Source organism: Astyanax mexicanus, chromosome 15 (assembly GCF_023375975.1).
Source record: "Astyanax mexicanus isolate ESR-SI-001 chromosome 15, AstMex3_surface, whole genome shotgun sequence".
NCBI lineage: Eukaryota > Metazoa > Chordata > Actinopteri > Characiformes > Acestrorhamphidae > Astyanax > Astyanax mexicanus.
In genome coordinates, this window is record NC_064422.1 from 11,682,894 (window position 1) to 11,697,474 (window position 14,581).

The window sequence follows — 14,581 nt, forward strand, 5'->3', positions numbered from 1 at the left end:
TTTATTACTAGAACAAGTAATCACATTTCTGCGGTGCCTGATTTAGTACCATATTACTCTCGGCACTGATTTACAGTGATTTAACACTGCGTGAAGGAGGTGGTAAACTTGGAGTTTCTTTCCATGCATTGGTTTGGTTTGTTTTCACACAGGAAAAAAATCTATGCTTGCCAAAACGCGTCACAACAAACCACATAAAAAACATCCTCTCTGATAATTGGTCAGACCTGCATAGACAGTATCTATGCACTTCCAGAATTTTTTTTTTATTAGCCGTAATCAGTGGTAGTTTGATGGTTAAGGTATGGAGATCCACCACTGTTGGGCTCCTGGGCAAGACCCTTATCTCTCACTGCTCTCTGCCAACAGTAATGGCTGCTCACCCCTCCGGACACATGTGCTCACTGTATCACTGTGTGTGTGTGTCTTCTGAGCGTGCTCACTGGTGTGTATGTGTGTGTTCACTAAATAATACATAAATTAAAGACGGAGGCCAGATTCCCTCTATTTCCAGCACAAGTATTGTGCACGTAGTTGTCTTGTCTGTAGTAGGATTATTAATTATTTTAAATAGTCAGCTGACAAGTCCCACCATTTCTGTCCTGTTGTTGTGATGTGATGTTTTATATAAAAGCATATCTATAAAAGCACAAGCACGTCAAAATAAGTTTTCCATCTATTCTATAAACAGTAAAGGTTATTTGATGCTGCGCATATGGCAGGTAATCAGATTTCAGAGCAGAATCAATATTTCAGTGTGTGTGTGTGTGTGTGTGTGTGTATGGCCTAATAAATATGATGAGGTGAGTGCAGCAGCTGTCTGATGGACAGTCAGCCGCAGCATTTTGTGCACTCACTGTATTTCTGAACAGAAACTCAAAATGGGTCAAGGCACCAGAGAAAATAGGGTGGGGAAGAGTCGAACGAGAGAGAGAGAGAGAGAGAGAGAGAGAGAGAGAGAGAGAGAGAGAGTGTTATATCGGAGACAGACAGGTTGGCAATAAGACAAGCAGAGAGCAAGTAAGTAGGTAGTTAGATAGAAAAACAGACACAGAGACAGGTTGGCAGATAATCAAGGATGGATGGATGGATGGATAGATGGATGGATAGATGGATGAATGGATGGATGGATGAACACATGCATTAACAGCCAGAAAAAAACAGAAGACAGGAAAAGTAGAAGGACAGAATAACAGATGAGTAGACAGATGGATAGACCGATTGACAGACAGACATACAGTTACACAGTTAGATAAACAGATAGGTAGGTAGATAGACAGACACAGAGACAGGTGGACGGACAGATGGATGGATGGATGGATGGATGGACCGATTGACTGAAAGTTTTAACAGACAGACATACAGTTACACAGTTAGATAAACAGATAGGAAGGTAGATAGCCAAACAGACACAGACAGACAGACAGCTACGCAGTTAGACTAACAGACAGGTAGGTAGATAGACAAACAGACACAGAGACAGGTTGAAAGAGGAATGACTGGCTGTCTGGCTGTCTGGCTGGCTGGCTGGCTGGATGGATGGATGGATGGATGGATGGATGGATGGATGGATGGATGGATGGATGGATGGATTAACAGCCAGGTATACAGACAAGTAGAAGGACAGAATGACAGATGAGTAGACAGATGGATAGACCAATTGACAGACAGTTTCAACAGACAGACATATGGCTACACAGTTATACACAGGTAGGTAGGTAGATACAGAGACAAAGAAAGCTTGGAAGAAAGATGGACAAGCAGACAGACAGACAGACAGACAGACAGACAGACAGACAGACAGACAGACAGACAGATAGATAGATAGATAGATAGATAGATAGATAGATAGATAGATAGATAGATAGATAGATAGATAGATAGATAGATAAGCAGATAGACAAAGAGACATATAGATAAACAGACTGATAGACAGCTAGACATACAGATAGAAATACAGACAGACAGACAGACAGATAGAGGCTTGACCTGTAGTAAACCCTGTATCTCAGAGCTTAAGCATCCACAGCTGAAGAACATCAGATTCCTCCCTCTCTCACTGAGGCCATTGTGTTTACTGTTAATACCAGTATCAGGTCATTACAGCCATTCAGCCCAGCTGATCCTTCAGCTTTTCAACGGTCTTGTAAATATTGAGTCATATTCAGACTCATTTCTGAATCTGAAAGGTTTCAGCATGAGGGCAGATATTTAGTGCAGAAACTGTGAATGAACGGCTGATTATTCACAGGCTAAATGAGAAGAGCTTTCGTTTCTTTTGTTTAGTTGAGTTTTGTTTTGTGTTGTTTCTCCTGGGTAGTTCTGCAAGTCTGAGATAGACAGACTCATTCTCTCCATTCGGGTTAACCCTTTATAATCTTCATAAATAGATGCACAGTTCAGCTTCTTACTTTCAAAATTCTCAACTCACGCACAAGCAGAATAACTTACTGTATAATAAGAGTTTAGCTGAAAGAAAGGAGGACGTAGGTAAAAATGGGTTATTTTTTTTCTTGTGATTTTTACAGGGCACCTGCTCCTTGGTGTTTTAATACAAGCTTATCCTGATTTATTACCCAGATAATGCATTTTTTCCTGCATTCAGTGTTAAAGTAGCTTTACACTGCTCAAATACTATAAGTCCATATATACACACACACACACACTCCTGTACAGACTCACACATGGTTTCACTCAAGCAAGTTCACAAACGTCCAAGGGCACACACACATGCATTTCTGGTAGCACTCTATGCACTATGTGGTTTAAAAGGCAGCCTTGGTTTCAGTTCACCAATAGAAATGCTTCAAAAAGGACTAGACAAGCTGTATATGTGTGTGTGCATTTTTACATCTGTGTCAATACTAAAATGCTGTATTGTATCTACTGAAATATTATTTTTTCTTCTCTACTTCACTACGTTTGTTGGATGAGTTTAATACTTTTACTCTGATATATTGTTTATGTGCTGCATCGTTACTTGTTATAATTATAAAAAAAAAATAGTATTCATTATAAACCCACATTATCACTAAAGCCACTGGGTTTGTTAAAGCTTCTCATCATTGAGTGAATCAAGAGATCGAGCTGATCTTTAAGAAGATAATAACACAGTACTGTACAAAAGTACAAAAAATATTTTAGTACTTCTACTTAAGTGTGGAGGTTAAAGTACACTTTAACTTTTACTCAAGTCAAAAGTTTTTTGAGAGTCTTTTTCAAGTCTTTAGTCTCTAGTACTTTATACAGGTGTATAAACAGTTAGGTGTGTATAATATACACCTCTAGAAAAACATAAGAGAGCACCTAAAAATGATGAGTTTCTTTAGTTTTACCAAATTGAAAACCTGAATTGAATTTTTGCACCAGGAGTAAAGCAGCATAAAGTTATCCAAAAGCAGTGTGTAACACTGGTGGAGGAGAACATGATGCCAAGATGCATAAAAAACTGTGATTAAAAGCCAGGGTTATTCCACCAAATATTGATTTCTGAACTTTTCTTTGCATTATTTGATGTCTGAAAGCTCTGCCATTTCTCATTTTCTGCAATTAAATGCTTTAGATGACAACATTTTATTTGTAACTTGAAAGAAATACTATCCGTAGTTTATAAAATAAAACAACAATTTTATCAAATTTAATTTTACTCAAACATTTTATTTTTTTTCCAGAGCTTTTTGTGCACACTCTGACACCATAATAAATGTGTGTGTATAAGTGTGTAAGTGTGTATCTGTGTGTTTGTGTGTGTTGGGAAGCTCTGCTTCTTTTGAGAGTGAGAAAGGAAGAAAACGAGAGTGATGTCATGAACACAGAATGTGAGACCCCCCTCCACCCCCCTCTTTCCTTCTTTTGGGTCGTACATTTTTTGTGGGATGGGGGCTGAATGGGGGCTTTCTGGTGTTTCAGCTGCTGCTGTCTCTTCTCTCCCTCTGGACTGACACAGGAAACGGCCCCTCCCTTCATCCATCCATGCACCCGTCCATCCATCTCTCAGCCAGTCTCTCTATCTCTCTCTCTCTCTCTCTCTCTCTCTCTCTCTCTCTCTCTCTCTCTCTCTCTTTCTTTCCTTTTTCCCGCCCTTTATTCGCTGTGCTCTCTGCGCTGTCTATAAGTCAGTGGTGTGTCTGCGTTTGCTGCATGCTTTCTGCAGGATGCATGATCTCAACTGTACCGTCTCATGCTGTGCATGTGCCTGTGCTGCCAGTCAGGTGTATGGGGGGCTTATAATGAGTTTATGGGGGTTTATGGGGTTTATAGGGCTGCACAGGTACCCTCAGAGGTAGCAGTGCATAGTGTCGAGGCCATGCAACTCACAATCCGACAGCAGCGCAGGTCAATTAGCCTCAGCAGCAGAAGGTAAGATATACTCTGTGCACTCAATTAATTGTTATTTTACAGATTTAAAAAGTCCTAATTTGTGATTTTATTAAAATGTACAGCAGTAAAATGTGTCTTATAAAATGTCTAAAGAATTATAGTAATATTTAACTTATCAAAATGAGAAAAAGGGGATTTTTTATTGTCTATATTGATCTGCATATATTATTACTTATTATTCATTGGTAGAATTTGGTGATTAATTGTTCAAATAATATCATATTTTATAATATTTTAATTTATTTTAGCAATAACAGTATTCTTCTAGGCAATATGACATAACACTAAAATACAGTACATTTGATTAATGTCTAGAATATCCTGCAATACTGCAGCAAAATTAATGCTAAACTTTTATTTTTATATATAACCGATTTAAACATTCAGTTGAAACAACCACAAAATAAGGTTTTTAAATGTTTGTGTATTTACCAAGACTCACAATACAATAAACTTTTTTTTCTGTAAAATAATAGTATTATAACATAAAAAAAATAAATAATTTAACTTTACAAAAAATCTGCAACAACAATTACACAGCAACTTTACAGTAGATAGTAAAAACCTTCATAACCTTTTAATGGAAGTCAATGTAAAAAGAGTTTCAGGTAACTCTTTAATAATAATAATTTCTATTGGTCCATTCATCAAGACATTTTTACACAGTATAAGGGACAGTTTGTGAGTTTAAATTATGTAGTAAAATAAAAATCGACAAAAAGTGAAATATTGTTTTTTTTTCTTAATTAAGAAAAGGATTTCAAAATGATTGTGAATGATTCGATATAGCACACCCCCTTTTTTCAAGTTTCACACTTCTATAAATAATAATAAAATAAAAAAATGTATGCAGTGCATTTTCATTACCAGTCAAAAGTGTGGACACATATATTATCTATCTTCAGTGTGTTTTCTATATATTGTTATATATTGGGTTATATATTATATGTTATATATTGTTTATATTGTAAATTTGTGTATATTAAAGCTCTACAGAAACACATGCTGAATTATTTTGCAAGCAAAACGTGTTAAATAAACGTTTTTATATTTAAGACATATTGAAAGATATCCAATATACATAGAGAGTGCTGTAAGCAGCTATGTTTACTGTGTTAGAATATTTATAAAAAAACGTGGACAACCAAACTAAAATATCTTTCTGTCTGAACATAGTATATGCATCTTCCACTCCCTCTTTCTCTCTCTCTATCTATCTCTCTCTCTCTCTCTCATTCCTGTTGAAATATGCTCACACACTGAATGCATTGTCCACAGAAATCTAGAGAAGCTCCCTTTCACTGATAAAGAGATAAATTACAATTTTATACCTCATAGAATATGAAGAAATTTTGCCTTATTTAATTATTACACTTTAAATCAATCATATGCTTTAAAACAATTTAAATTGTTAACAAACTATCTGGTGTAACTTATCCACAGTAGTAAAAACACACAAAAAACACACATACACACACACTAGTGTTACACACATTAAGACAGCATGAAGAAACATCACAAGATCTGCATGTGTATTATTTTCAGCAACTGGAGAGTTGATCGGGCTCAGGCTGATTGCTGTATTATACTTGGCAACTGGGGTGTATAAACAAATGACGTAAGGGAATTCTCATATTATACTTGGGAACCAGACTGTCGGTGCAAGTGGTGTGAACCCATCTCCATACTATACTCTGCAACCAGGCTTTTGGTACAATTGATGTGAGCCAATCCCTATAATATACTCAGTAACTGGAGTGTGGGTGCAAGTGATGAGGGCCCATCTCTATATTACACTTAGCAACAGGGATATTAGTGTGAATAGTGTGGGCCCATCCTTATATTATACTCGGCAAATGGGGTGTTAGCAAAAGCCATTTGGGCAGATTCCTGTATTACTGTATACTCTACAACCGGGGTATTGGTGAAAGTCTTGCCAGACAATTCGTATATTACACGAGGCAATTGGGGTATTGGTTCAACTGGTGTGGGTTGATCCCTATATTATACTCTACAATCGGGGTGTTGGTGCAAGTGCTGTAGACCCATCTCCATATTATATTTGGCAACCCGGATGATGGTGCAAATGTTGTGAGCCAATTCTCATATTACACTCAGAAACTGGGTTATTGGTGCAAGTGCTGTAGGCACTTGCACTATATAACACTCTGCAACCAGGCTGTTGGTGGAAGTGGTGTGGGCTAATCCCTATATTATATTCGGCAATCGGGATGTTAGTGCTAGTGGTGCGGGTCAACCCCTATATTATACTCTACAACTGGGGTGTTAGTGCAAGTGGTGCAAGCCAATCACTATGTTATACTCAGTAACCGATATGTTGGTGCAAGTGTTGCAAGACAATTCTCGTTTTAAACTTAGCAAATGGGCTGTTGGCTGATCCCTATATTATACTTGGCAAACGGGCTGTTGGCACAAGCAGTGTGAGCCAATTCCTATAGTATACTCAGGAAAAAAGGTTGTGTGCAAAAGTGGCTTGAGCCAATTCCTACATTATACTCTGCAACCGGGGTGTTGGAACATCCAGTGCTTGGCCTAAATGTGATCCAAGCATTTGAGCCAGAATTGAGCCTAGAATTAAGCCAATTGAGTTGGAGTTTATATGCCTTACTTAAGGGTTTTGAAATGAAAACGTTGTGATGAAAAAGTGTCGTTTTATCATTTGCCACCTTCTGAAGACAAATTCCACTTTAAACTTTAGGTCACTGAACCAACTGACTGACCTCTGGTTTAGGTCTTTAGATTTAAGAATTAGCAACAGAACTTTGTGTGAATCATATAAAAAGCAAGAAAAGCACATTCTAAAAGATACTATAAACTCTACAACTTGTTCTACTTATCCCTATTTTATCCTTTAGCAGTGTTTAGCCTTAGCACAGAGTCCCTCTGTGGTGTTGTGTAGACTGTAGCTGGTGGGCAACAAGCTGTAATCTGTGCGCTGTGTGTAATCTCAGATATCTCTAGAGTAGCGCTCTAGTTTCTCCCTGCTGAGAAGAGAGGATGAGCCGGGGATTATGGGAAAAAGCATGGGGGCATGTGAAGACGAGGACCGCGGTGTCCCCGAGGACACTGTGTGTACTGTATACGTGTGTGTGTGTGTGTGTGTGTGTGTGTTATAAAGTATAAGCTTCTCTGGGTCAGTGTTTTCCGTCTCGACGACCCCGGATCCCTGCAGTCCTGCGAAAAGTGAACAGCTCTTTAAGAGCATCTGGAGAAGCATTTCCGATTTACAGACCCTGCCAAGTTTTTTCTCCCTGCCCTTCCTCTGTCCCCACTGCACTGCACTCAAAAACTGCCTTCTAATTTCATTAGACATCAAATATAAGTGAACAGAGCAATAATATTAATATAAAAAAGCAAATTTTACGTATATTTTTTTAAACTTTTAACCTGTCTTTATATCTACAGTGTCTAAGGCTAAAAACGAATTTTATCTGCACTGTAAAAAGTGATAATGAATTAAAGACAGTTCTAAACTAGCTAGCTAACTAATACTACCAAATGTATCATGGTCAAACGTTTTGGCTTTTTTCTGGGAGAAATACTTAGTTTTCTGTAAAAAAAAGAAAAGAAAGTATAAGAATCATGTATAGAATGCAATAGAAATGTATTATAACATGTTATGAGTATGTTTATAGAGTCACATAGAGATAGAGACATTCTTAGAAAGTGTTACTAAAAACACTGGATAATTTATTACCCGCTAAATGATGTATATTTAATGTGAACGACACAGTCTTATAAGCAGATGAGCTGATGATTATTGAACAAGAAAGGACGAAAGTGACGGATGAAGAAATTATATGGGTAACACTTTCTTTGAATGTCATCTCTGTAAGACTCTATAAACATACTCATAACACGTTATAATGCATTCATAAGGCATTATAAACATGGCTATACATATTTATAAAACTCTATAATTCATCATAGCCATGTTTATTATGCATCATGAACTATGATTATAATGCATTAATATCTGTGTTTATAACATGTCATACATCAATACCAAAAAACTCAGTCCCAGATTGCAGATTGTATCATGACTAAAACAGCTTCCAACTTATAAACACACCCTCAATAATCCTATAAATATATTTTTAACCACTCATGAATTATACTTGTAATAGTCTTGAATATAATATTAGTTACAGTCAATTATAATGTATTATAACAGGTCTTTGTGCGCTCTAAGTAAAGGGACAGACTTTCATTGTGGGACTAGATTTTTAATGATAGATATATACTATTTTAACATATATATCATAAGCACAGCTTATAATGTATTATGATCACAAGTCATAATGCTTAATAAACATGGCTATAATGGGTTATGCATTTTTATAAATATTTATAGCCATGTTTATAATGCCTTATGAATACATTATAACATTTTATGAATGTAGTTATAGAGTTTAATAAAGATGACATTCATAGAAAGTGTTACCATTATATGTATGTAATATTTTGCCCTTTAGAACATTTGTTCTTTAAAACATAGTGAGCCGTGAATTCAGCCGACGCAGCCCTCGGTTCTCCAGTCCTGGTGCCTGCAGCAGGACCATGACCTGAAACATATTGCTAAAGCATCTGTGAAGCTCTTCTGTTCCTGCATGACTAAGTCAGGCACTCAGACTGAACCCCAGCGAGCCTGTGCTCCGCTTACTGAAAACAACACTGAAGTTTTAAAGCTCCTGAAATGAAATGTCAGCACGGCAGAGACTCGACGAGGCCTCATTAGGGGCGATCCCCGGTGGAAAACACCAGGTGAGATCTGTAAATTGCAGACTTTTGGCAGCTATTCGCTGCAGCCAAGTGCTAACATGACAAAACAGTGATGATAATGATCCCATCTCTGCTGAGAAATCCAGCTCAGTGATAGTTTTGCTGTTTTGGGTGGTTTTCCAGGGTCTAAGATGGTCTTTGATGGTCAATATGATTGAAAAGTTGGAAATTCAGACACAAACAGAGCATATGTATGTTGCATTTGATTGATTTTGGTCATTGAAGCTTGGTCATTGGCCATTCAGTCAATATGATCAAGCTTGGTCACTCTACTGGTTATCTAGACTGGTCAGGTAAAACATGCTATGCTTTGCGGGCGGCACGGTGGCTTAGTGGTTAGCACGTTCGCCTTCCAGCACTGGAGTTCTGGGTTCAAGTCCCTATCTGGGTGGAGTTTTCATGTTCTTCCCGTGTCTGAGTGGGTTTTCCTCCCACAGTCCAAAAACATGGAGATCAGGATACTCTAAAATTGCCAACTGAATACTCTAAATTGATCTGGTGTATATATGTAAGGTCTATGTGTCTATGTGTAAGTGTGTGTGTAAATGTGTGTATGACTGTGAGCCCAGATATGGATTGGCACTCTGTCCTGGGTAAATGCTGTAGTGCCCGATGCAGTCCTCCTCCAGGTGGACGGTTGTTTCCGGTTGAGAGTACGCTGTGCGCTATTGGCTGCCGCTTCTCACCGGTGTGTGGATGAGTGTTGATGTTTAATGTGCTTGTTTGTAAAAAAACATGTAAATTGTAAAGCATCCTTGTAAAGGGTTTCTAGAAAGGCACTATATAAGTTGAACTTCATTCATGCTTGAAGACCAGCTAATCCATCTACCTCAGAAATAAACATAACCAGCTTGACCAACCTGAGGTCATTAGGCTAGGATTATTTTTTCTTTCTAAGCAGGGATGTCATATAAACTATAATTGATGACACTATACTTTTTGCTGCACTGGTCTCAGCATGCTGCTATCTGCACTGTGTGTCTCTGGTGAAGCAAGCAAGGAATTTCTTCACAAAACCCTCTAATGTTAACTTTTAATGTGTCGTTGCATGTCTAGTCTTTTATCATGTAATTTTTTTTTGTGTGCTACAAAGGGAAGAAACAGAAAAGTGCAATTTGTCTTGACCACAGTAAATTATGCTACCCACCTGCCCGTAGAGTGGAACCAAACACTGGCAAAAAAATACCAATTTTTTGCATAATGGTGAAGAAGCTCAGAGCAAGCTGGTTGATTGGTTATGAACCATTCTCCAACACTGTTCCAACCAATCAGCACATAGAGTTTCATTCAGCTCTGAATAGCGTCTGAATGTAACAATTATTAAATGTTATTATTGTTATTATTATTATTATAGATACTGTTCAGAAAATAATATAACATATAAAATGTGTAAAATCCTGTGATCCAGTCTTCTTTCATTATATATATTTTTTTATAAATAGCTCTTGTTTGTAACCCCTGTTGGTGTTTCTCCTCTCTCTCTGTTTCTGTGGTAGGAGTTTGAGAATGCAGAGGGTGACGAATATCAGGCGGATATGTCCACTCTGGCCTCCCCGGCCTCCGCTAATGGTCCTGAGGTCTACGTCCTGCCTCTCAGCGAAGTCTCGCTGCCTGTTGCCAAGCAACCCAGCCACTCAGGTGAGTCACCTGCACACCTGCTGCTCCCAACGCCACGCTCTTCATTTGTGCTGGAGACGGATTGGAAGTGAGGGGTTGGCTCGAGTTCAAGCACACTGTCGGGTAGAGAATAGGAGGATATTCATTAAAAACGGTTTAAAAAAAAAAAAAAACAATGAACAGATTCAAAAAAGATAAGATTAGATTAGAAAAGGCTGGAGCAGATTGGCTGATTGACAGAATATAAAAGAGCTTTTAATTTCTGTGTGTGCAATTAAGCAGTTTAAAGTATTTACAACCTTATGAATAACCATTAATAAACCCTTTATAAATGCTGGTTATTTTAAAGTGGAACAGGAAATCTCTGTATAAAAAGGGCTGTAATGTGGGACATGGGAATGCAGCCGGTTGGAATCTCTTTTTTTCCCATGACCATATGTAATGTTTCTTCCTCCATCTGTAGGATGTTTTGGCTGCTTCCTCTGTAAATGAGATTCCCATACGCAGCACTGATTTCTCCAGAGGATGAGGTCACTGTCCCCCATGCAGCTCTTAACCCATAAACTCTCTTCATCAGGAGATCCAGCTTCACGTCCCCACAGCCCTATAGCCTCATCCAGACCTCTATATACTGTAACTGCTTATAGCAGAGAGAGATAGAGAGAGAGAGACCCTATCACGCTTCATATCATGGTAACCAAACACAGGAAAGACAAGAGTGGATACAATATAGATAATTTATTAAACCGGTAATAACAGCTAAGGCAGATAATAAAATTCAGGGACAGGCAAGGTCTAAAATAAAGAACATTTTAGATTCTCCAGGCAAAGAGGTCATACATGAGAAATCCAAAAAAGAATAATAGAGCAACGCAAGGGATGGTCAACATATAAAAATAGGTCAGAACCAAAAAAGCTAAGAATCAAAGGGCTAAGCTAAAGAGTAATCAAAAAGACAAAAAACAAAAGGGTCAAAAAACAAAAGAAATGCGAGGCAGAAGAGCTATGTAAAATAGGTTTAACACAGGGCAAGAAGTGAGTGAAAGTGAGTGCTATTTATAGTGCTGATTCCAGGTGTGTGCAATCAGTAGGAGGGCGAACTGGAACGCAGATGGGTCACATGATCCAGCATGTCCAGAGGGTTGCGCGTGCTGGTGTGTCGTAGGAAATATTTGTTTCAGGAGAGTAAAAGTTTGTAAATGTAGTTTTCGGCTCATTACTTACTAACTGTGTATCTCAGGCTTTGGCAACACAAATTCAGCACTATTAGTTATGCCAGTAAAGTACCTTGAATTGAATTAAATTGAAAGAGAGAGAGAAAGAGAGATAGAGAGATAGAACGAGTAAGAATAAGGAGAGATGGAGAGAGGGTAGTAGTGCTGCCATTAGAATGAATAGGGATTTAGTTTATGCCGCCACTTGTCCAGTGCTCATATTTGGACTCCACTCCCAATATCTCTTTCTCTCTCTCTCTCTCTCTCTCTCTCTCTCTCTCTCTCTCTCTCTCTCTCTCTCTCCAGCTCATATTTTTTCCAATAAAACATCTGCCTGTTGCGTAATGACGCCTCTGCCGGCCTACATAAATACTCGCCGGAATGTGAGGCATGTAAAAGAGCATTTGTGGAATCAATTCCATAGAAATTCTCAATCTCTCTCTCTCTCTCTCTCTCTCTCTCTCTATCTATCTCTCTTCTCCTCCCTCCTTCTCCTTCAACAATAGCTCTCTCTGTTTCTGAGATACAGCCTGATAATTGTATGACATCATATGGGGTCAGTGGTCGAGTCGTGGGCATCTGAGACTAGTCATAAAACCAAGTTTACCTAAAGTTCATAATATCAAATTTCTGCATGTATAAAATACTGTATGTGATGTGATTAATGACCTCAGGCTGATCAGAGGGAGGTTTTAGGGGTGTTGGAGGAGTTATTGGTTTTTTTTATTTTCTTGATATGTGACTCAAAGAGCTCCTGTTTGGAATAATCATCTACTGTGTTTTTTATCTCTGAATGAAAAAATACATTAAATTCATGAAAAAATACATTAAATTTAATTATTCCATTAGTGATGAGGCTCCTAGATGATTTGCTGAATCTGTACAGCTACATTTTTAGAACTCTTGAAAGATTCTGCAGAACATTTTAGTAGTTGACCTAAAGCACCTACATAAAATTACAAAGCATATTATACTGTAGGAGACATTCACACAGGCAGGATGTACTATATAGTTACACGGTAACAATCCATGTAACTACAGTGTAACTACTGATGAAGTACACATTGTTACAGATTAACTACAGAGGAACAGCTTATGTATTTACACATGTGTATTAAGGTTAATTTTGACTTGTGTAAGGGTGACATGTGTACTTACACAAGTGATAGAGTAAGCGTACTTACACATGTGTAATAGTGTGTGTGTGTGTGTGTGTGTGTGTGTGTGTGTGCGTGTGTGTGTGTGTGTGTGTGTGTGTGATAAGTTGAGTATGAACTTATCCAACAGCTATTGTCTAGTATGTAATTAGGGCTGATTGAGTACACACACGTTGTTACACATGTGTAATTACACTCACCCTGGTACACACGTGTGCTTACACAAGACAAAACTTTAACTTTATTACACATGTGTAATTACATAACCTTTACCTCTGTAGTTAATGTGTAACAATGTGTACTTCATCAGTAGTTACACTGTAGTTACATGGATTGTTACTGTGTAACTACATAGTACTTAGGGACACTTATTATAAAGTGGGACCTTTTTTCTATATTTTACTAAGTAGGAAATATATAAAAACGTATTTTTTTATGAATGTATTATTTTTTTATTTATTAGTATTTATTAGTGTTAATATTTCCCTTTGTATTGTGCTCTAGAATTGGCTCTGCAACCCAAGTTGCCAGATTTGCGGTTTCCCAACAAATTTGGTTTGTTTGATAGTCGTGGGTAAAAATTCTAAGGACGAGGTGTTTAGTTTTTTGGGCAACGTTTATATTTATCGTGGTCGATAAAAAGATGAAAAACCTAAACGCCATTCAAAATGAAAATGTACAGTATTTTGAATGTCTTTGGCAACCTTATATATTGATATTGAGCTAGTTTAAGCTTCTGTTGGGCGGATTTTAGACATATTTTGAGCAGGATGTTTTTTGCTGGACCTGGCAACCCTGGCTGCAGATCACATTACCATTGTTAAAATTCTTTAATTTAAAATTGTGCAGCAACCTCTTAATGTGCATTGAGTTAACTTTATACTTATTTTCTTAATCATTTCCTTGAAGGTTCCTCTGCACTGCACTGCAATGTGTTTATACACAGTTTCAAACTGAAAAAGCTCTAAAATTGACCCAAGAAATTGATATATTTTCACAGTGTTAGGAAAGATTCTCTTGCTTAATGTTCACTTATATGCATTCAGCATGTCCTGATGCTACTTTACCAGCATGGAGATTTAAACTCACACAAGAACCCACCCTAGGGTCTGTGCGTTTTTCAGGAGAGCAGTTCTGTCCTTGGACTTCTCAAAAAACAAAGAGATCATTTCTTGGCCACATTCAAAGGGTCTTACAAAACAGTGCGTCTTTCAGCTTTCAGTGACGCGATGGCTGAGAAATGCAGCCGTCCTCGGCTGTGTCCCGACTTTCAGAGGCTTTCATTAACTAACAATAGTGCTAAAATTAAAATCACTAAAAGTGAAATTATTAGTGAGAAAAATATTGCACTTAAAAATGATGAGTTTCTTTAATTTTACCGAATTGGAAACTTCTGGAATATAATCAAGA

General features: G+C 37.7%; 1 protein-coding gene across 2 annotated transcripts in view; it reads left to right on the plus strand.

Annotated features, from left to right (window-relative positions):
- aatkb (apoptosis-associated tyrosine kinase b) overlaps positions 1-14,581 on the plus strand; it is a 72,125-nt gene that overhangs the window by 34,147 nt on the left and 23,397 nt on the right. Inside the window, exons 1-2 of one of the 2 annotated variants that reach the window (XM_007248748.4) lie at positions 4,145-4,359; positions 10,680-10,821. In XM_007248748.4, coding sequence (XP_007248810.3) covers positions 10,719-10,821 — 103 coding nt within the window. In that variant the 5' untranslated portion in view covers positions 4,145-4,359; positions 10,680-10,718. Of the gene's footprint in view, positions 1-4,144; positions 4,360-10,679; positions 10,822-14,581 lie in introns of those variants that run through there. The other variant, XM_007248747.4, reaches the window with a different exon arrangement.